The following is a 23,066-nucleotide window of genomic DNA, read 5'->3' as shown; positions in this document are numbered from 1 at the left end:
CTCCCTCTGGGGCCCTTCATTGAATCAAAATAATGGAGGAAACATCTGTGAGTGGGGCTGAGCCAGAAAGTGGTAAAAATGTGCTTACAGAACTTGTTAACCCGGTTCCTTCCAGCATCTGAAAATCTCAGAAGGCAGTCCTGGAAGGCAGCCTGAGCTATTCAAAGAATAAATGTGCATTTCTGATTTTTCATTTAGTACCTTTTTCTTCCCCAGTAATAAAATAATCAAGGCCTCTTTTTTTTGCCCCTAGGAAAAGGATGTTTTCTATATATCAATTATATTAAGACACTACTTCAATTATGCCATCTTTGTTTCAATTAAGACATCAAGTAAATCTCCATTTCAATTTGGCCATTTCTCCAAAATAAAAAAAATAAAAAATAACTCCCACTGTATTTGTTAAGCAATATGAGAAAGCAAGTATTTCATACAGATGTGAAGCCCCTCTGGAATCAGCAAAGGACACCAGGGGAGTCCTTAACTTTTGGATTAAGCCAAAAGTTAAAAAGAACTCTCCTATATGGCCTCTACCATCTGGTTCACCTGGCACTTTCTTCTAAGGGGCCCTTTAAGAAGTGACAGTGATTGTCATCAGCACAACTTCAGTTCGTGTCCCCTCCCAATTTAGATTAGCCTACAAGGAGCACACATTTCTGTCAAAGGGCTGATACCCATAAAATCATTACCCCAACCTTCAGAGCCTTAGGATTCAGACTAGAGGCTAAAATCCAGCATGACAGAAGCAATCACATGCACTAACACTTACAATTTGAGTCAGAACACAAAATCTGTGTCTATATTATGAAGTGCTTATGTTTTTCTTTGCCCCTGACTTAACAGTAGTCATCTGAAATGCCAGCAAAAAGATGCCCTTGGTAATATGTGAGTTTAGAGATTTCCTAGAAACTAAAGGGGTTGCCAGGACAGAACCACAGAGATGCCCACTTCTAGGCAACAGGAGTTTCCACAGAATCTGGGGACTGGACCAGCTCTGGGTTTGATTCCCCAGCACTGTATATTATGAAGGACTGCTCTGATCTCTTGCTCATAAATGTTTTTAAAAGATAACAGTAAAAAGAGATGGGGCAAGACAGGTGGTGACACACCCAGTTGAGTGCACATGATATTATGCACAAGGATCTGAGGTCAAGCCTGGAGTTCCCATCCACAGGGGGCAGGAAGCTTCATGAGCAGAGAAGCAGTGCTGCAGGTGTCTGTCTGCCTCAATTTCTGTGTGTCCAAAAAAGGAAACAGGAAATTGTGAAACTATATTAAACAAAAACAATAAAAAGGTGTGCTTCTGACTCAGAGTTCCTGTGTCTAATGTCCCCCCACCCCCAACACTGCCTCCCTTCACTACCTCACACACAATCAGCAAGAGACTGGCACACTTTAACGATGGCCCTTTTGATCACTACCACGTCACCCCATCATCCAGGGCCCTAGTCAAGAAATCCTGAGATTCCCACATAGATAATGATAAGCCTAGACCTCCAACAGGTCCCTCTTTCCACCATCACTGGTCATCTCTATCAGGAACAGCATCATAAACTGTCTTGCTGGCCTCTACAAGACCTTGTTCAATGTAAAACAACAATGGTAGAAATTGCCCCACTCGCCAAAGGGCAGATGCCGCTCCAGGAATACTGGTCCTGAAATGAGAGAAGCCTCAAATGTTCCTAGGTATGACCATGGAATGTGACTTCAGACCAACAGGGATGCAGAGGTTATGCAGGCTCCTGTGCTGAATATGAATAGACATGGACCTTGGGTCAGATCGATGGAGTTTACAGTTATTTATATACTTTCCCCATATTTGGGAGCTACTCTCTTCCCTGAGCCAGCTTTCTAGTCCTATTTCCAACTCTGACACCATCTATCCAGACAAACTTTCAGCCCACCTGCATGTTAGCTATCAGGCTCAGGCAAAAATTAGTAAAGTCATGTGCCCCTTGGAACATACCTAAAGCAGACTTCCTAGCCTCTTCCAACATGAAGACCCCAAATCTCATCTGCTGTATTCTTACCTTTAGGTTCCTGATTATTAAACAATTTGTTTTACTTTATATCTTACCACCTTTCAGACATCAACTTGCAGATGCTACCATGATGCCATCCTGACTTCCCTGGGCTGACTACCTCTCTGATGTGTCCTGAAATCCCACCTCTCCAGAGCCCTGTCCCACTAGGGAAAGACAGGAGGATAAAGAATAGGGAACCTCCCAATTGAAGGTATGCGATGCAGAACTTTGTTGGTGTAAACTGTATGGAATTGTACCCCTCTTATCCTACAATTTTGTTTATCATATTAAATTAAGAAGAAGAGCTCTGCCAGCTAGTGTGCTCTTGCAGGGCCTCAGGGTCCAAGCAGCAGAGACTTTGGGAGCACAGCTGAGGGCTCCCACCCCGGTGCTGTTCACAGGAGCTTCACTCTGAGGCACCACATTCAGGAACTATAAACTGAGCATATCAATCTAGACCCCACTGAGAGCCATTACCTGTGAAGCCTTCAATGGACCCCCCCCCCCTTTAGAAACAAAAGCAGGACCACACCTCAGCAGGGCTGAATAGTAGTGCAGCAGTGAGCACTGCAGTCATTTTAAAGAGGGTGGCTCTGCTCGCACCTTGTGCCAAATGCCAGATTATCCTGTGACCAGTTTTCTGGTGAACACACCTTTCCAGCACCTTGTGAGAATCGTGTGGACCCATTCCCAAGGTCATCCCTATGCCTGCCACTTGAAAGATCACATTTTCTGTATCCTGAGTCTGCAACTCTGCCTATGTGCATCTTCTGGGGTGCCTTAATGGACTTGTCACCATCCTACCTTCTATCTATGTGATAGGTACCCTGTTATTCCTCTGAAGTTAGTCTCAAGGTAAGGCTGCCGGGGAGGAGTCAAATTTGCTCTTCAGATGGCAGTTCTTGGAACAAAACTGGGTCTGAGGTTGGTTAGGGCTGGCAAAATAGCTCATCTGGGTAGGGAACCTGCTTTGCCTTCATGCAATCCAGGTTTGAGCCTAGTCCCTATTGCTTTGGTGTTGTACAGAGGTCTTGCCCTCTGTCTCTATATACTTGAAAAAAGTCAGCCCAGAGTGGCATAATCCAGACAGAGATAATAATTAAAAAATAAGAGGTTGGAGGGGAAGTCTTAAGGCAACCATACAGCAAAGCGCTCACCACCTTTGAAAACAGCAGAACTAGAAAACTGTCATCATAGATAAGGTTGACTTTCCTTTGGCCCTCTTGACCTACTTCCAACCTTCCTCCAACCTTTAGCATCTGGGACTGAACTAAACAGCTTTAAACATCCTTCAAGGGGTGATTTGGGAAGACTAAGCCCTACTGTTAAAAGTGTGACAAATATTATTTGAGAAATGAGGGGAAACTCTGTTATCAGAGATTGAAGAACTTTGGAACAAGAGCTGGCCCTAAGTCAAGGACACATAATTTTCTTCCCATTTTTTCCATGACTTGACTTTCACTGCATCAAATATATTGAGAACAGTGTGGTGCAGGGAAGACTTTCTCACCTACCACCAAGTTCTGGGTAAATGCAGATACCTTCTCAGAATCCATCTTTTTCTTGGAGAGCTACCTTCCTGATTTACCTGACATTTGGCAAGTGAACACAGGAGTCTCAGTAAAACAATACCACCAAGTACTGTGCTCCTGATTTTCCTAAAGTCACAATTCCAGGCACAAAGAAGTCTTCTCTTTCTTTAGCCTTCTACCAATATTTTTCCCACCACAGAACTCAATCTGCCAAGCTACGGAATCACCATTTGTTTTCCACAGGACTCACATTCTTCATATGGAAAAACTCACAACCACAAAAACAGTAAAAGCTAATGGCATATAGAGATGGACACCAGCTATCTGCCTCTGCCACTTAGCAAACATGGTTTCATGTTTTCTACTTGGACATGCTAGAGGCTTTGCGATAGAGCTTGCTTTGGCTTTTGTACAGCAGGCAGTATTTCTTAGACATCACATCATCAAGAGATTTCTATCTCAACAACAGATTACTGTAATGTACTTGGCTATTAAAGCCTCTACTGCTGTAATGAATAAGACATGATTAATCTGAGCTATAAAAAGAAATTATAATAAAAACCATAATCTCAGATTAGTGTAGAGCTTTCCATAAGATATTTTTTTAAATGGTATACAATTTCTCACATACACTCAACTACCTTCTATAAGGGTCTGGAGGAATAGGAAATAACAATACTTGATGATTAACCTTTCACAGATGAACAAATGAAGAAATGGAACAACCAAAACTGAAGGAAGTGTCCAGAGACTCAGATAAGTAATGGCAGAGATCAGCGAAACCACTGAACACTATACAGGTGATTTTCCCCCATCAGTGACTTGTGCCCAAGTGCACACCTGGCCACACTTCCCAGGAAACCCTGCAGGCAAGAAGGCTTCAATCTGGGAGACTTTGGTTAAATGAGATCTCAGTCTGGTCCCTGCCACTCTTGGGAAGATACAAGAGCAGAATGGAGGGATGTCCACTCCTGGTGTCCTCGTGCCTCTGTCCTTCCTGCTGTCTGGAAGAATTTAAGAAGCCTGGCGTGGAGGTAATTTAGCAGCCTGCTGTGTTCTCACACAATGGCCCATAAACAATGATTGGCCAATTTCATTCTAATCTTCCAATTTTGCTCTAATTAAAATCAAGCTGCAGCTTTCAAACAGTTTAATTAAAGCTGATTGGGAGAAATGGGGAGGGGAGACTCAAGCTTAGAGGAGGAGGAAGAGGAACTGTTTGGAGCATCTCAAGCTGCCCAGTTGGGACATGACAACATGGAATAGGCACTTAGAGTGGCACCTGCTGAGAGTCAACAGGAAATACTACGGTCACAATGGAATGAAGGACCTGTGAGTCTATGGAGACTGGAAGGCACTAAAAAGGATGCTAAAATCTGTGTTCCCCCAGGCAAAGATGCCAATACAGAGCTAATATCCTACCCTGGTCCCTAAACTCTTCTGTTCAACTGAACAAAGCAGTTCTGTTTGCCACTCCTCATCTCCCTTGTCATTACTCAGCCAGCTGATACCTCATGCAAATTCACATCTCCCAGCAAATTTCTATTGGCTTCCCCCCCCAACTTCCACCCCCCACAGTTCCTTTATGCTTTAAGTCTGTTCCTTCTGAAATTTGGATTGACTTAACTTTCCATAAAGGTCATTCGTTTTGCACTCAGTATTTTCAGTTCCTGCTACACAGGTTCCAGGTCCCTATACCTTCCCTGTACCATCTCTCCTTATCACTGACTTTCCATTTAAATATGGTGGCCAGGGCCAGTGAAATAGCTCACTTGGATAGTGTGCTGCTTTTCCAAGCACATAGCCCAGGTTTAGCCCAGCTCCCACTGCATGAAGGAAGCTTCAATACTTTGGTCTCTTTAACCTCTTTCTCACTGCCTTTCTATATCTAAAATAATGAGAATGGTGATGATATGGTGACCAAAATTCAACACAATCCAGAAGACACCTAGAGCCCATGAGGACACAGTATCTGATTGCATTGCCATCATCATCATGGTAATTGCCACCTTAGTGCTTATTTACTAAGTTCCAGGCAGGGGACTGGGCTTTGCTCATTGTGTTTGCTTGTGGTGTTAGTTAGACACATAGGCAATCTCACCACTCTCAGGCTGGTCTTTTCATTTTAGGTAGAGAAAGACATATAAAGGGGGAGAGGGGAAGAGAGAGAAAGGAAGAGACCCTCCAGCTGTATTCCACCATCTGTAGAGCTTCTGCAGGTTACCACAGTATTCCCCTGTGGTACTGAGCCTCAACCCCCAGGCTTTGCGCTTGGTAAAGTACATAGTATACTGGGTGAACTCTGTCTCTCAGCCTGCTGTACTGATTCTTTAACTTGTCAATTATGTCATTGATAAATGTCAGTGTGGCAAGTTGGATCCTGATACTTGTATTAGAATATCTTTCGACAGATGGTTTTGTAGCATCTTTCACTCATGGGCTTATTTTCCACTGCCACTATCCTTGGGAGTGGCTGGGTGGCTTTGATTTAGGCAAAGAACTTTGGACAGAAGTGACTGCGAGCTGTCTGGGCCAAGATCTGCACCCCTCCACCCCCTGGCCCCCCATCCCTGTATATCTGGACTCTACTTGAGAGTTAATTAACTTCCCCCAGTTAGTGACACGTGTTTCCCTTTCATTCTGAGCCCCAGAATAAGAATCCTTTGAGTAGATATCCAGTGAGCCCCTTGCATACCCTAAGTATAACTAACCCAACCAACCCATAGGTGCATGAGTAAAAGAAATTGTTTTTAGCTTCAGGGGGATTTGTTGGTGTGCTTCTAGTTATGCTTCTGGGATCCCTTCTGTTACATTGCTTGATGTTGTGGCTTTCTCAAAGACTGACTGCAGCCAGCTGCCTTGGGACTCTATAGGCACTCTATAGGACTCTATAGACTCTATCCCCCTCCTTGCTAGGTAATACCCACAGAAGCAGGAAATGCCCGTCGAGGCAAGAAACGCGCCAGAGGCAAGAGAAGCCCACAGAGGCAGGAAATGTCCTTTAGCTTGATAAGCCTTGCCCACAGAGGCAAGAAATGCCCCCCTCAGGCCTTCCCTTGGCATCACACTGGTTCTTGTTGCTCGTGTACTTGTTCCTCCATGTTTGTGCCAGTTTTTTTTTTTTTTTTAAATGCCTGTATGATATAGGTGTCTGTTCACCCCACACTCCTGATACTATAGTCAATTAGTTAAAAAAGAAAAGGGGGAATTGTTGGTATGCTTCTAGCTCTGCTTCTGGGATCCCTTCTGTTACATTGCTTGACGTTGTGGTCTATTTACATGGTCATTCTGTTACATTGGTTTGGTCTTACTCTCCCTGCCTCTGGGAGATTTTGGTTCATCCCTGCTACTTCGCACTTCTTCCTTCTCCCCGCCCCCTATCCTATGTACTTCCTTGGTTCCTGACTCTTCCGCCGGGGGAGAGAGAAGAAAGATAGAGAAGGAGAAGATTGTGATTAGAGATAGCTTAGATTGCGCTGTGTTCCACATCAATAAAGAAATACTGCTCTTCACTCAGCCATGAGCCCCTGGTCATCTGTCTCTCGCCTGCGAAGCTAGCCTGGCATACTGGTGCCCTGAACTGGGACTGACAGGGATTACTTTTATATTGATGGTTATTAAAATTATTAATTGGTATACACCACAAGCTTTAGTCCTATTTTATAGCTGAGCAAGCCGAGGCTCAGATAATTGAAGTGTCTGAGTCATGGACATATAACTAAGCAAGAGAGGAAGATAGTTTATGATCTTTCACTCTACATACTTCCTTTGTTAATAAACCCAGTGTTGGGGGGACAGGTGGTGGCACATCAGGTTAAGCACATTACCTGCACAAGGACTCAGGTTTAAGCCCCTGGTTCCTACCTGCAGGGGGAAAGCTTCACGAGTGGTGAAGCAGGGCTGCAGATGTCTCTCTTTCTGGGGCCTGGTGGTGGCACAACTGGTTGAGCACACACATTATAATGCACAAGGACCTGGGCTCAAGCCCCCAGTTCTCACCTTCAGTGGGAAAGCTTTCTGAGTGGTGAAACAATGCTGCAGGTGTCTGTCTCCCTCTCTATCTCCCCTCTCAATTTCTGACTGTCTCTATACAATAAAGACAATTAAAAAAAACTTAAAAAATAAGCCAATGTTGTTTTCTTTTTCAACAGTGATAATATAGTCAAAAGGGACTCTACATTGTTTCCAACTGACGACTGTATATACAGTCATTGTTAGGCTCTGCATCTTTTATTCTATTTTACTCTATATAGATAAAGTTGACATTTTGAATGTTCATTTAGGGTTTTGCATTTCACTGCTTGCTTTCAACCTCCTGTAACAACAGATACTGGGAAATTGTCCTCAAAGATGCTTCTATTTCTTCCCAGTCCTCTATGCCCCACCCCCAAATCCTTCTGCATTTAAATGTAACCATGTAACTGAGCTCTGACTAGCTGACAGCTGCCCCCTAAAATCACTCCTGAATCTTCATGTTCTCTCCATTTCCTGTCTCCCAGGATTCCAGGAGGTAGGGGACTCTGGTGCCCTTGAGGATGCCAAAGGAGACTAGGAAAGAATTTGGGTCCTCCTGAATGACTTCATAAAGCCATCTCCTTTGAACTATTGTGACATGAACAAAAATACATAGATTTGTATAAAGTCAAAGATTTGGGACTGTGTATATCTGCACTCTGACTGGTCTGACTAGTACTACTTTGAAGGTGTCCATACCATCTTGCAGCCTGACTATATCATCTTCACTCTTCATTCTATTTCCTGTCTGGACAAGGGTGCTGTTCAAGCCCCAGCATTGTTTGGTGTAGACTAACAGCTACACTCTCACTTCACCTCTCCTTTGTAAATCTAGATGGGAATAATGTTGGGCCCTTAACTTTGTGCGGTAGGTTGTTGTTGGTATGCTTCTAATTCTGCTTCTAAAAACCCCTTCTGTTTCATTTGGTTTAATCCCCCCTGCTTAACACTGCATTCTGTTTACATAACCACTGTATTCTATTTACATAACCACTGCATGGCATTGGTTTAATCCCCACTGGTTCATGATGTCTTTTTGCTCCGCCCCCTCTACTTGTCACACCCTGATTTTCACCAGTCACTTTTCTCTCCACCCTCTCTATGTCACATCCTGTTCCCACCCTACTTGGCAAGTATATATAAAGATAGCATTGTGAGTTTTAAGTTAGTTTTAGTTAGTTTAGCTTGGCTTAGATTGTGCTGCATTCTACATGAATAAAGAGATACTGTGTACAGCTCAACCATGAGTCCCGGGTCGTCTGTCTCCTGTCAGTGAAGCTCAGCCCGAAAGGTTGTGATATGCTGTGTGAGTCATGCTCTACAGGGAAAGGGCCATTGATTATTTAGAATTTATTTTTAATAAATGAGTATAAAATCAACAGTTAAGGAAGATAGTATACAGACCTTAAATGACCCATTTCACTCAGGTATGGAGATGGTAACAGAAATAGTTGGATCAAGATGACAGTGTCTTATTTCCTTCCTTTTTCTCAGTCAACTCCCCTGCATTTATTTATCCTTGCCAAATAAACATCTGTCTTTCCATAAATAAAATAGATGCTTTTTAGTTACCACTTATAAAGAAAACACTATTATTCTACTCACTTATGAGAAGGATGGGGCTCAGATACAAAATGACTTGCACAGGTTCACAAAGTTAAAAGATAGAACTGGCAGTTAAGCCCACACCGTGTGATTCCAGATCCTCAACCACATGTTTCATGCTTCATCTAATTCAGGCCCAAGACATTATACTTTTACTGAATGGTATATATATATATATATATATATATATATATATATATATATATTCCCTTTTTGTTGCCCTTGTCGTTTTCTATTGTTGTCATAGTTATTCTTGTTGTTGATGTCGTTGTTAGATAGGCCAGAGAGAAATGGAGAAAGGAGGAGAAGCCAGAGAAGGGGAGAGAAAGACACCTGCAGACCTGCTTCACCACCTGTGAAGCGATTCCCCTGCAGGTGGGGAGCCAGGGGCTCAAACCGGGATCCTTATGCCGGTCCTTGTGCTTGGTTTTCTTATATTCTTACATGAAGCAGACACACTACTGGCTGCTGGGGATATAAAGGTGAAATAAGATGTGTTCTTTGCCTGGAGGAGTTCAGAGCTATGTGAAGACTAAAAGATAAGGTCAATTGATCACTGGATCAACCAGTCAACCAATAAGAAAATTATTCCACAAGTAAGTTCTAGTATAGAAATATGACTGTTCTGATAAGAAATCATAAGCAGAAATAGCTGTCTTTCTAGCAGGAATCAAAGACAGGTTTTGGAGGAGATGGTATTTAAATAGGATTGGAAGGTGAGGAGGGGCTCAGGAGATTTTTAGGAAGAGAGGACTCTAAATGGAAAGAGGGTGGGTCCCACTGAGCCTCCTGAATCTGCATGAATGTGGACACAATCACTGGGATGAGGATGGAGGAGGAGTGGAAGAAATGCAGGCCTGAGCTGGGGTATAGGGCCAGTGTCTACCAAGTGCTGAAGTGGGAACAGGTGGATTTGGACAGGACTCCAGGCCAAGAGAATATGTGTTTTATCTAGACAGGAACCAACAGAGGACTTTGAGCATTTGGATTAGAAAAGGAAAAGAAAGCCCAAGCGGTCAACACAGCCAGGTGGGAAGAGAAGATAAAGAGCTCTGAGAAAGAAAAATCCACAACTGAAGTGGTGGATGAGGACAGAAAGCATAGATGAAAGACAAGTGACACAAGGGCACAGCATTAGGCTTGAGGAATTCAGTTCCAGCTGTGTTTCTGTCATGGAAACAAAATCTAGGTGTACAAAACTTAGTTGGATGCAATTTGTTGAGAAGCTCAGGAGAAAGTAACAATTTTTCCTACTGTTTAACTGGAGTGAAAAGCTTGTGTCCTTTCCCCATAAGCCCAGCTAACTTTTCTGCAAGAACTAAGCCTCAGGTCCCAAAACATCCCCCAGTCCTACCTCCCCTATTTCCCCAAGTGTGATGTGAGCTAGAACTACTTATCCCTGATCTCCACAAACTACCTAGAGTGCAAGTTAAAGAGGTCTTTAAAAGCAGAGAAAAAAGCCTGATTCACGCATCTCCAGAACAGTGAATGGATATTGATCAGTGACAGAATTCCTGAGCACTTTGAAAGATGAATGAGCAGCAAGCTCCCTGGAAGCCAGAATTGGTCCAAGAAGAAAAGCTTCTGTCAAAATAAATTTATTTTATTTTGTTGAGGAAAGATGGGAAAGAGAATTGGAAAGAGAAACGAGGTCAGTCTGAGAGTGTGTGTGAAGTGGGGGGGAGAGGGAGAGGGAGAGAGAGAGAAAGTATAGCTTGCTAACAAGTCTAAGACTAGTAAGGGTAATAGCTGTCTTCAGAAATATGTAGATTCACTGGACAGAGATGCATTTAGACTTAATCTGGAGAAGTTAGCAAAGACAAGCTGTAGAATGACTATGATTTAGTTATGACAATATCTTTGTGTTTGGGGACATGGAATGAAAATGGGCTTCGGTGTATTCTTAGAAACTTGAACTCTTTAAGTCAACAAAATTGCCCACTTTCTTGGGCATCTTGTGAATGATTGACTGCAATGAGTAGGAGATAGGGGGTTTTAAACCTTCCTTCTAGACCAGAAGGATATATCCAACGTTTCAATGGAAGAGATCTCTATCCAAGAAAATTCTCACTAGTTACATTATAAATGAACTTTGAAGGACTGTCCAAAAAAGCTCTTTGGACAAACAACAGTTAAAGAAATTCATTATCATTAAACCTCCCCTGCAAGAAATACAAGAGAGACTTTTATATATAGTGAACATGTAGAATGATCTCACCTATAAAGAGCAAACAAATAAAGCAAGGACTATAAGCAATGTCCAATGTTAATATTTGGATTCAGGTTTAAGAGCTGAAGAGACCAAAGAGGACTAGAAGGGGAGGACTGGGCTCTAAGAACACAATAGTCCAGTGGACTTTGGTGCTTAGATGGTGAGTATGCTATAGTAATAGATGTTGACGTGTGAAATTATACTTCAAAATTTTTGTCTTCTATAATACTTCTAAAATTCTATTCTTATAAACCAAGTTTATCTCAAAAGCACAATAAGGCTATTTTTAAAAGTTACCTTCTTAAAAAATAAAAAGTTACCTTCTAAGTCATGCATTTCATCTTTGGCAGTTCCTATTCTCTTCTTTCCCAATCTTGGGATTTTTAGAAAATACTTTATTCAATGAGAAAGATGGAGAGAAGCAGTGGGGTTAACCAACTAGAGCACTGCTCAGCTCTGGCATATGGTAGTGTTTGGGATTAAACCTGGAACCTCAACAGCCTCAGCATGAAAGTCCTTTGCATAACCATTATGTTACCTCTCTAGCTTGATCTCAGGCTTTCTTATTATATAATTAGCATTGTAACAGCTTTGACCTCCCGTTCTAAGCCAACGACTGAATTTTTGGTTTCTAGATGGAACTTTCCACTCATGCTCTTGCCCATTGAATGGATACCATCCCACTTAGTAGCCAAAGAAGGCACAAAGACATGCAGTTGTTCCCCAGAATGGCAATTCTTCCTGTATAGCTATAGACTCCCCTCTTAAGACAGCTTTTGCTGCACACCACAGGGTGTAGTAGTTGGTCTCTTCATCTCTGTTGTCCTCCAAGTATTTTTAAAGTTCTCTTTTGATTTCTTCAGTGACACAGTTGTTATTCAGAAGCTTATTATTTAGTGTCCATATTTTGCGTGTATTTATTTTTTCTTTTTGTGGCTGATTTTCAACTTCATGGCCTTATGGTCAGAAAAACATATTATGATTTCAAATATTAAGGCTGGCTTTGTGTTGAGAATGTTCCACATGTACCTGAAAAAAATGTATATTCTTTTTTTTTTTGGAGGGGGGGGTGAAAGGTTCTATTAAGTTCATATCATCTCTGACTTCAGTTAAGGCCTGTATTTCCTTGTTGACTTTTGTCCTGTTTGTTCTCTTGCTGTGAGTGGTGTTAAGGTCTTCTATTATTGTGTTGCTGTTGATGTCTCCCTTGGGGGCAATCAGTATTTGTTTTCCATATTTGGTTGCACTCATTGAGGACATATCTATAGATGATGGCTATATCTTCCTGCTGGATTGGCTATATCTTCTCTGACTAATATGCAGTATCCATCTCTATGTATTATCACCTTATTTGCCTGAAAGTCTTCCATCACATTCCACTCAAGTCTGAGCTTCTCCACAAAAGAAACTTACATTTGGGGGCTCCAATTATCACCCCTCCACACCATCTCTTATCAAGGCTCACAGTGTAGGACACACAAAGAACCAGGTGCAGGGCTGGCTCTCTTGCCAAAGTTTACATCTGTTACTAGTAAACCAACCCTGCAGCTCATGTCGAGGGATCCTTAGTGTTTACGTGCCACTGTAGATCTAGGAGCACTTGTTCCCCAAAGAGCTTTCCTTCCTGTCCCTCCTCCGTCACTAGCATGTCCCCAGGTGAAGCCCAGGTTCTCCTGGCACATAGGGAACATGAGAATTCTCCAGGGCAACTAAAGGGCTCCCATGCAGTATAACTTCTGGCTACTTTTTCCTTTTCCACCAGGACCATCTGCCTGGCTAGGGAGAGTTCTTGCTCCCTCTGACTCATTCTGACGTCCAGAGCTCCTTTGTTGTTTGCAAAGAGGGAGGCATATTTCCAGACTCAGGGGAGGCTCTGTCAGGGTAGCAGAGGTACAAAGGAAAAAACATGGCAAAGCGAGCTCTACAGATTCCTGCATCTTCCCACCCTATGCCCAGGCATGCCAAGCCTAGCCTGTTTACACTTACTCCTGCAAATCCTAAGCTAGCATGGAATCCCAGCCTCTGGGTCTTCCACTGCTTCAGCTAAGCCCATGGTGTCCTGTGGATGCAAAGGGCAAAGGAAGAGGCCCAGAGCACACACCACTGTTGTCTCTGTAAGAAAGTCCCAGTGTACAAAGGTTACTTGCAGCCCTAAAGGCTTCTTTGGGCTTTGTGGAAATATCCTGTGGAATATGTCATTTCCAAGTAGATAGATAGGTGTGTTTATAAATCCATAGCACTTGGATCCTAAAGTCAGGGACTAGAGATTTATTTAACATGGAATTTTTATCAGCCATAGCCAGGCCAAAAAAATGAAGAGACTGCATTTTGGAAATGGCATTAAGCATCCCTCTAGTAGAGGATTCGATTTACAGAAATTCAATTTACACTGTGCCCTTATAGAAATAGAGCAGCACCTCAAAGCCCACACACACAGAAAGGGCTGTCATCTGTAACCTCCTCCTGGGACTCTCTAGGGCCTTGGAGTGCAAGGAGCAATAACCAGGTCTCTGGGAAGGATGAGCCTCTCCAGCCCCAAACCTGTCTTCTGTGTCCATGGTCTCAAATTCATTGTGATGAGGACAGGGAGAGCAAGGTCCACAGAGTGTAGTGGTTATCACTAGAGTTTCTAGGCTCCCAGGTGTATATTATTTGATATAATAATAATAATCTAATGGGGGGCTGTCTACTCTAAGGGTTCAGTGCCAGTTCCCCCCAACTGTGTGACACCCACTGAAACTGTGTCTTTCTCTGCAGAATGTATATGAAAAGAGTATGGCCCCTGTAGACTTCTCATAAGAAAAATCTTAACCATGGCCCATCGGTGGATAAAGCATTAGACTCTCAAGCGTGAGGTCCTGAGTTCACTCCCTAGTATCACATATGACAAGTGATGCTCTGATTCTGTCTCACTGATAATTAAATCCTTAAAAAAAATTAGCCTATATAAATTCATATGTATATATATATAGTCACACAAATATAAATTTTAAAATAGGGGCGGGTAGTGGTGCACCTGGTTGAGCATGTTACAATGCATGAGAGTTTGCATTTGAGCCCCCAGCCCTCACCTACAGAGGAAAAGTTTTGTGAGTGGTGAAGCAGTGCTGCAGGTATCTGTCTATCATTCTCTCTTCCTGTCTCCCCTTCCCTCTCGATATCTGATTGTCTCTGTCCAATAAAAGATTAGTTTTTTAATTTTAATATACACTTATGTATATTACACATATAATGTACAGTATATGTAAGTAGCAATTGAGTTGCATAATGCAAGCCCATAAGATAAAAATATACATATAGATATATAACAAATATTACATAGAAAGATGAAAACACGTGTATAATTATATATAAAATTTCAACAACATACATAAATAAATGCACACACAGCACGGAGGTTGACTGGCATATGACTCAACTCCCAATATAAGTAATCATTTATTATCCAGCTGCCCTCCTGAATTATCTGCTTTCTTTGCCCCCTTCCATCTTTTTGAACCCTTTGGAAGATGGCATGGGGGCATGAAAGAGGTTGCTGATCAGGGGTCTGCATGTAACTTCCATGCAGACCCCATTCTTAGTTCCTCAGGTCACCCCTCAGGTGGGTGATCTCCCAAGGTTCTCCATGCCAAACCCACTTGCAAGGCCCTTCCTGCTGCTGGGAAGATGTCAGCCACTCACACTTGCCCACTGGTGACTCTATTGAGAGCACTGAGCCCTGGGCCCAGGATGTCTCCTTCTTCCTGTGTGGCGGCACTGTAATGGGGTGGGGGGGTTCCCCACACATCTTCCACAAGCAGCACCACCCACTCTTCACAGCTCCACAGGCTGAAACCATTTTCTTAAGGGAGATGTTGGAAGCCCTGAGGTGGGATAAATGTGGCAGAAACTGAATAAAGGGAAAAAATTGAGAAGCCCTGACCCAGAAAAATATTACTCTGTGGAAGGAAAAAGGGAAAAAAAAAAAAGTCTAACCCCCATCACATGGCCAGCCAGAGTCTCTGCCTGCCTGCCTGGCTGCCCATCAGGACGGCTTCTAGAGGAATCCTGCCTTGCTATTTTCTACCTCCACTCATTTTTAAGCAGCAATTCATTCATGAATAAAATTAATTATTTCTCAAAGCCAAAATTAGTCTTCTCTCTCTCTCTCTCCCCCCGCCCCTTTCCTCTGCCTGAAAGATCTCGCTACTGAATCTCATCTGAAAACAAAACAGATCCTCCTGGCCGATTTGGGTTCTCTGTCCCTTGCACATTTTTAGGCTTGCATTTTCTCTTCATGTTGGCTTGGCCGCTCTCTTCCAAATGAGAAGGGGTAACCTGTGTAGACCCCTAAAAATACATTGGCGGGGGATTGGGAAAGGAGTCATTTTGTCTGAGGGGGCCTGGGCCCTGCATTCTGAGACTTCCCTTTGATATCGACTCTGTGGACCAAAGTCATCCATTCATCCTTGAGTTTGCATCCAACTGTGCTCCAAAGTATGCAAGATGGTATGGCCAAAATGTTTCCTGGGGTATAGTGCTATTGCTCCAACTTATCTGCTGACCACCTGCAAAGTGGCAGGACTCCGTTTCCCCTCAATTTCATAGCCTGCTGGTGTGTCCAGTAAGAGGAGTTCTCAGAATATTTGAGGGGGCCCAGTAAATAAGCAAGCAAATGCCAGGGCTGGGGTACAGAGCCTGCATTCAGTGTTTGCAGAGTAAAGGACACCAGGCTCATGTCAGCAGAACTAATAATAAGAGTGGACCTGAGAGCCTCACTCTTTCTCCCATCTAGAGATGAAGAAGCTGCCTGTGGTCTTGTGTTCCCTAGACAATCCTCCTTCATGCAGGAAAATGACAGGCCCTCCCCTCCATGAGACAGCTTACTGAAATTGCTCCCTGGAAGACATCAGTGTCTAGGCAACACTTTTAGGCATTTTGGAGTGGCAAGCTGAAGCAGAAAAAAAAACGGGAGGAAGAGCAGGGAGATGGAGAATAGTCACACTGACATGGATGTGTGAGTGTTCCTTGCTGACCACACCTCCAGCTTTTATGCCTTTAGGCACATGGCCTGTGTCTACACCCTCTCCCCAAAGATCCCCACCTGGAGATACCCCCTTAGCCATCAAGGCGAGCTCTATGTTTAGTCTACCTTTCATTCCAGCTTTCCTTGACCTTTTTGTGTAAGGTGATCTAGAACTTTCTCCAAATATTCTTCCTGTGAGTTCCACTGTATTAAGTCATGGGGGGGAGGGGCCTCAAGGACTGTGGTTTGATCCCCTGTTCTCCACCTGCAGGAGGGAAGCTTCACCAACTGGGAAGCAAATACTGCAGGTGTCTCTCTTCTCTCCATTTCTCTGTCCTATCAAATAAAAAAAGCAAAGAAAGAAATGGCTGCCAGGAGTGCTGGGTTTGTCATGCAGGCACTGAGTTCCAGCAATAACCCTGGTGGCAGTAAAATAATAATAATAAAATAATAAAAATCAAAGGATCACTGTGCCTATATAGACTCAAATCTTGTAGAATCATAAACATATCTCCCATACCCCAAGCTGGTTCTGAGCCCTAGCTTCTTCTGCATTTAAACTCCTCTCCCAGCTACTAGGTCTATCCTGTGAACCCATGTGCAGGATGACACCTCAATTTCACCTCTCGGCTACTGGAAGCAGTGGCCAGTGCTAACATCTCTTGTATATCCTACTCTCACCACAAATGCAAGCTGGGCTGCTGTCCCCACCCTCTCCCTCGCCTAAGCATTCAAGTGAAAGCAGACAGCACTTTTCAAGCCCTACTGTCTTACTGTTCATCCGGGGCTCTTGCAGATTCTGGTTCTGTGGGCTGGGTGAGGGATGGAGTGAAACTGAGGTCCTGTCACCAGCTCTCAGATGTGGCTGCACAGACCATGCCTGGGGTGTAATGGATACCTCCTTCACCTGTCATCTGTCTCCAAACTGCAGTTTAGAATTCTGGTGAATTCTAAAGGATTGTCTTTTTTTTTTTAAACAAAGATGTATTTACTTACTTAGTTATTTAATCTGTAAGGGAGCAGAAGGAGGAAGGGAAGGAGAAAACCAGAGCATCAGGCTAGCAAATGCAATGCTTAGACTCTAACTTGGTCACCCACACTTAAGTTCCTAGCACCGTATCTACTGTGCCACCTCCCAGGCTGCAGGATTGTCTTGCTTAAGGGTGGACTGCCTGGCACCAGCTGGCCTCACCAACACCATCTACCTCTGTCCTGCCTGTCCTCCAAGAGTTTCCAGGAACACCTGCTACACTGCCTGGCTGCAGGCACCACTCACATGCTCGGTTTCTAGCTTTTCTCTACTCTACTCTTTTGGAAACTTACAAACTTTGTCTAGAACAGACTGTCCTTGTGAGCCAGTGATGGTATCAATTTGATTTCATTTTCTTTGTCTTTTCCCCAGAACTTCTGATGTAGCCTTTCATCTCTTAAAAAATAAGAAGAGGCAGATAGAAAGGGAGGAGATCTTGACCAAAGTTGGTCTTGAGACTTGCATCTTGTTTGAGTTCCTCCTAGCCATTCCATCAGGTTTATTGTTCCCGGGGATTTTTCACTCCCCCCCACCCTGAGTTTTAATTTATTCTTTTCGAGTTTTAAGTGTTTCATCATAGTGGCTTGGATTTTTTCCAATCCCATGATTATCTCTCTATTAAAGCTTTAATACAAAAAGAAATTAAAAAAACAGACTGCTCATTTCTTTGATTTGTAGCAAGAAAGAATGGGGTATTACCACTCAAGTGTTTTGAGAAGCCGTATTTACATTTGCATCAGCTCAATTTGGGTGCCTGATTAGGGTGCATGTTCTGATGAAGATATACTCAGACTTCCAAGGGAAGTCTCTGGTCTCAAGAAATGAGCAGGAGATAGGAGGCAGGAGCCTGGGGGCTATGTCTGGCAATAACTGACTGGCTACTTTTCAGACCTTGAACAAGTCCATCTCCCTGTCTTGGAGCCTAACATCCCCATCTTCCTCACAGGTTCCCATAAGGGCTGATCCCAGACGTGACTACTCAGTATGAGCTGCAGGGTGGAAAAACTGAACAACTTAACACTTAGACTCAGTAAAAACTATGGTTGTTACTGGGGGACAACAGTAGAGGTAATTTTTTGTTGTTGTTGTTGTTTTTGTAAGGGGTCTAATCCAGGTAGCTCTCAAAGAGGGTCCTAAAGCAGCTACTTGTTACCATTCCTGTCCCCTCCCAAAGGTTCAACAGTCCAAATACCATACTTTTATCACAATAACCAGTTACCATTTCCTCAAGTACAGGCTCCTGTAGTTGACCTCAGAGAACTTGCAAGGTAGGTACAGTGTGAGAGCTTGTTATGTGAAGTGACCAGAAAGCCACTAGCAGCTGATAGTGTGTAAGTGACCAGAATCCTCATGGCTGCACTGAGTAATCAATCACATATGACTTCACATGGTCCTTCAAAGTAGATGTGGCACTGAGTTCCCAGCTGACTACTTCAGATCCAATATACTTTCAAAATGAATTTTCAGGGAGAGCCAGGGAGTTAGTTCACTGGATAGAACTCAAGCCTTTCTACACAAGGTCCTGGGTTCAGTCCCTGACACCTCCTGGAAACAACATGGAATGAACCAAGGGAGCTGCTTCATGGGTGGTGGAGCAATGTTTTGGTTTCTCTCCTTCTCTTAATATACAGAATAAAAATGTGGCCATGGAAGTGATTCACAATGTGTCACAGGAGTGGGGTTCATTCCTCGTAGTTACATAAAAATATTTTATTTTCTTTGATAACCATGCTTCTGAAAATGCTGGGATAAACTGAACAGTAAAAAATTAAATATCTTTTCTTATTTATTGGGTAGAGACAGCTAGAAATCGAGAGGGAAGGGGGTGATAGGGAGAAAGACAGACTCCTGCAGCCCTGCTTCACCACGTGCAAATCTTTCCCTCTGCAGGTGGGGACCAGGGGCTCAAACCCAGGCCCTTGCACATTATAACATGTGCTGCCAACCAGGTTTGCCACCGCCCAGCCCTGAACTGAACAGTCTTAAAAGTAAATTGAATCTTGTTTTCCCAGTCTGGATGGAACCACTGCTTAGACACATTCTAGGGTGGATTTTCTCCTTTTCTTTCAATCAAGGGATCAAGAAAAATCTCTGTAGAAAGACTTATAACCTTTAATGTATCTTCCATAAAATATGGGGGAGGGAGTGCTAAGGCCTACATTCTTATATCTTTACTGAAAGTTGTGTTCACCTCTTCTGCTTGTCTGTTTCATATCTGCACCGGTCACCCCTGGTCTGAGCAGATGGCTCTCTGCCTTGGTGGCCCTCTGTGGGTGGGTTTGTAGGATGTTAAGCACCCAAGCCATCCAAGTAGAGGGGGAATTGCCCTACCTCCAAAACCAGATGGGATCTAAACACAATGAAACCTAGTGGCTAGAAATTTCTGAGTGGGCCATTTCTGAGGTCACTTCTCTTTCTATCTCTGTCTGGCCTCCTGAGAGAGGGTCCCACGAGGGAGGTCCCCACATTTTGCCTGACTTTGTCCTTGAATCTGCATCTGAGTGTGGTTATCAAGCAAATAACTCTTTTCTCTTACCTTTTGGGAACATCCACTTCTGAGCAACTGAAAAGACTTAACTGCCTAGACACATTAACCCAAACAGGTCGAGCGGTTATTGCAGAAGTTAAAAAACTCACAGAAGCAGAAAACTGTCTCCAAGTAGAGTTGAAGAACCTAATTTCTAGAATCACACAAGTTGGGATTAACTATGATTCCATCTACAAACTGTGAGCCATCCAAAAGTTCTTTAATTTATCAAGTTCTTCATCTGTGAAAGGGGGAGGATAACTTCTTCCCAACATACAGCTCTGGGAAGGGGTCAAAGGACTAAGGCCCATATGGCTGGTGAAGTGCTAGGTCTAGAGGGCCCCCAGGGTCTGTTCATAGGATGGGAAATGATTGTTCCCTGAGGGTAGTAAGAGCAACTCCCCACTTATGGGTGCTTTCCTGCTTATTTCTCTCCCTGCTTTTTCAGATTCTCTGCATACAGTGTGCCTTAAAAATTAATTTTAGAGTTGGGAAGACAGCATAATGGTTATGCAAAAGACTTTCATGGCTGAGGTCCCATGTTCCTGTACCACCTTAATCCAGAGCAGAACAGTGCTCTGGTATGTGTGTGTGTGTGTGTGTGTGTGTGTGTGTGTGCGTGTGTGCGTGCATGCGCACACGCCTCATTAAATATTTTTAAAAGGAACTAATTTGTAATTGTAAAATAAATTTGATAAAATAAAAACAAAGCCAGCAAAGCTACCAAGGCTGTTTGAAACTTATAGACAAAAGGGGAGTGATGGTCAGAAGATGAAGGAAAAAAGAGAATTTGGGGAGGTACTCAGTAAATCCCCGAGGCTGGTGTGCATGAAGGTGAGGACCGAGACTCCTTCTACATTTGAAGTTCAGGTCCAGAAGGCAGGCAGTGCATCTAGCTTACTGCAAGGTCAGACAGAGGCCAGCCCAGCTGGGGCTAGGGTGCCTCAGAAGTGAGGCCTGGCTCCATCCTGACCCAGAGGGCTCCCCAGACCAAGCAGGCACAGGCTGGGGCTGCCTTTCCTTCCTGTTCGGTTGACTCGGGCTCATGGAAGTATCTAGCCCATTAGTCGAAACTTAGCCCCAGCCTTTGAGTTGGACCTCCCACTGCAGCCCAGGGCTGCGTGCTGACTCCCGGTTTGTCCTGGATTTTTAAGTGGCCAGGTCTATAAATAGAAAACCCTTTTTGCAAAGCACCCCAGGAGGCACCTGCAGGTTTGCCAACTTGGATCTCTTTTCCATTTTTGGCTTTTTCAAAAACCAACACAGTCAGTTCACGACTAGTTCAGAGTATGGTTTTGCATTTGACTAAAAGTAACCACCCCTGATTTCATCAAAGGAGGGGGGGGCGGGGGGAACGACTCACCTGTAGATTCTGTACCTGGTGGTGAAGCCCTGGCGGAAGCGCTCCATGAAGTCAGAGTACTCCTGTGCTCGGTGGAAGGGCCCCCGGTCCGAGAGCAGCCAGTCCAGGGGCGGCCGGCTGGCCGTGTGCGCATGCTGCTCCGGGAGCACAGCAGCCGCCGTGGCCGAGACCGTCAGCACCCAGCCAGGGAGGCCCAGCACCAGCAGGGCTGCCCATGGGGCCACCGGCCCGAGCCCTCTAGAGCAAGCTCCGCGCTGCCGCCTCATGATCCTGCCGGGAGGTTGGTGTCTTCATTCTCTCGCCCGCTCTCCCGCTCCTGCCGCTCCTCCTGGGCTCCTGTAACCAGAGAAGCAAAGCTCACAGGTCAGTGCCACACTCCGGCCTCAGCCCAAGCACCTGCAAGCTGAGGGCAGCACTACAGCAAGGCCCTTTCTGTGAACCCAGTGCCACATTTCACACCAGGCATAGGGTTGAGTGCTTGATGGCTATTGCTCTTAAGTCTGAAAACCAGTCATGGAGGGAATACCAGTGCCATCGTTTTGTACAGGAGAAATGAGATTCAAAGGAAGAGTAAAGGCCATGCAGTCTTTCAGCAAAGAAACTAGAGTTGGGTAGGGGGGAGGTGTCAGATAGCTCACTGGATAGGGTGTCTGTCTGCCATGTATATGGCCTAGTTGGAACCTGAGTGCCATACAGGAGTACAATGGTGGCACTGGGGGATGTTGGATGTCTGCCACCTTTCTCTCTCTCTCTTTTATTCTTTAAATTATCTTTATTTATTTGATAGAGACAGCCAGATATTGAGAGGGGGCTGGGAGATAGAGAGGAAGAGAGAGAGACACAAGCAGACCTGCTTCACCACTCATGATGCTTTCTCCCTACAGGCAGGGGACTGGGGGCTTGAACCTGGATCCTGCTCATTGCAACATATCTGCTCAACCAAGTGCCTCCCCCATATCTCTATCTGATTAAAAAGTTGGCCCAGAGTGATGTTATTGTGTATGTGTGAGACCCTGACAACGCACAGCCTAGAATTCTGGGAGTTTTATTTTTATGGATTTAACATTGGTGTACAATCTTCTAGAGATCCAAAGGTATGGCCACACACCTCTGACATGTGTATAAGGCTTCCCACACCCACCACCAAAATTCAGTATCATCTCATGATAGAAAAGACCCCTCTGCCTTTTCCTCTTACCCCTGTGCCAGTCTTACCAAAGTTTGTAGAAAATCTAAGAAGTAGGTTTTGGGGACAGTTTGTTTGCTTTGGTTATTTGTACCACACATGGGTGAAACCACCTGGCAAAGGTCTTTCACATTCTGACTTATTTCACTTAGCACAATCCTTGTCAGTTCCATCCATGTTGTTGCAAAAGGCGCGCCCTCTTTGCAATGCCTAAGGCATGTTCCGCTGAGTCCAGTCCCACAGCTTCTCTACCCAGCCACCTGTCAGTGAGTACTCACGTTGATTCCATGTCCTGTTATTGTAAATAGTTTTACTAGGAACACAGGAGTGCAGATGTCTCTTATGAATTAGTGTTTTCATAGCCTTCAGAGGAATGTCTGAGTGTGGTATGAGAAACCAGGATTATGAACTCAAGAGATCTGACTCTGAAACCCGAGAGTATGTTGTTTCCCTGTCTCCCATGTTGCTATCACACCAACTGCTTTGGTCTTCCTCTCTTAGAAGCTCCCAGTGATTCGGTCATGACCTCCTCATTGCATGCTGCACCGAGAAGCTTCATGAAGGGCAC

The 23,066-nt window shown here is 44.1% G+C and overlaps 1 protein-coding gene across 1 annotated transcript in view; it reads right to left on the bottom strand.

Moving 5' to 3' along the window:
* BRINP2 (BMP/retinoic acid inducible neural specific 2) overlaps positions 1-23,066 on the bottom strand; it is a 111,759-nt gene that overhangs the window by 25,100 nt on the left and 63,593 nt on the right. Inside the window, exon 2 of the mRNA XM_007531465.3 lies at positions 21,313-21,648. Within this exon, the coding sequence (XP_007531527.1) occupies positions 21,313-21,578 (266 nt within the window). The 5' untranslated portion in view covers positions 21,579-21,648. The remainder of the gene's footprint in view (positions 1-21,312; positions 21,649-23,066) is intronic.

This window comes from Erinaceus europaeus, chromosome 9 (genome assembly GCF_950295315.1).
Source record: "Erinaceus europaeus chromosome 9, mEriEur2.1, whole genome shotgun sequence".
In the NCBI taxonomy this organism is placed as follows: domain Eukaryota; kingdom Metazoa; phylum Chordata; class Mammalia; order Eulipotyphla; family Erinaceidae; genus Erinaceus; species Erinaceus europaeus.
Note: the sequence above shows the minus strand (reverse complement) of the source record. Positions and strands in the feature narration are given on the sequence as shown.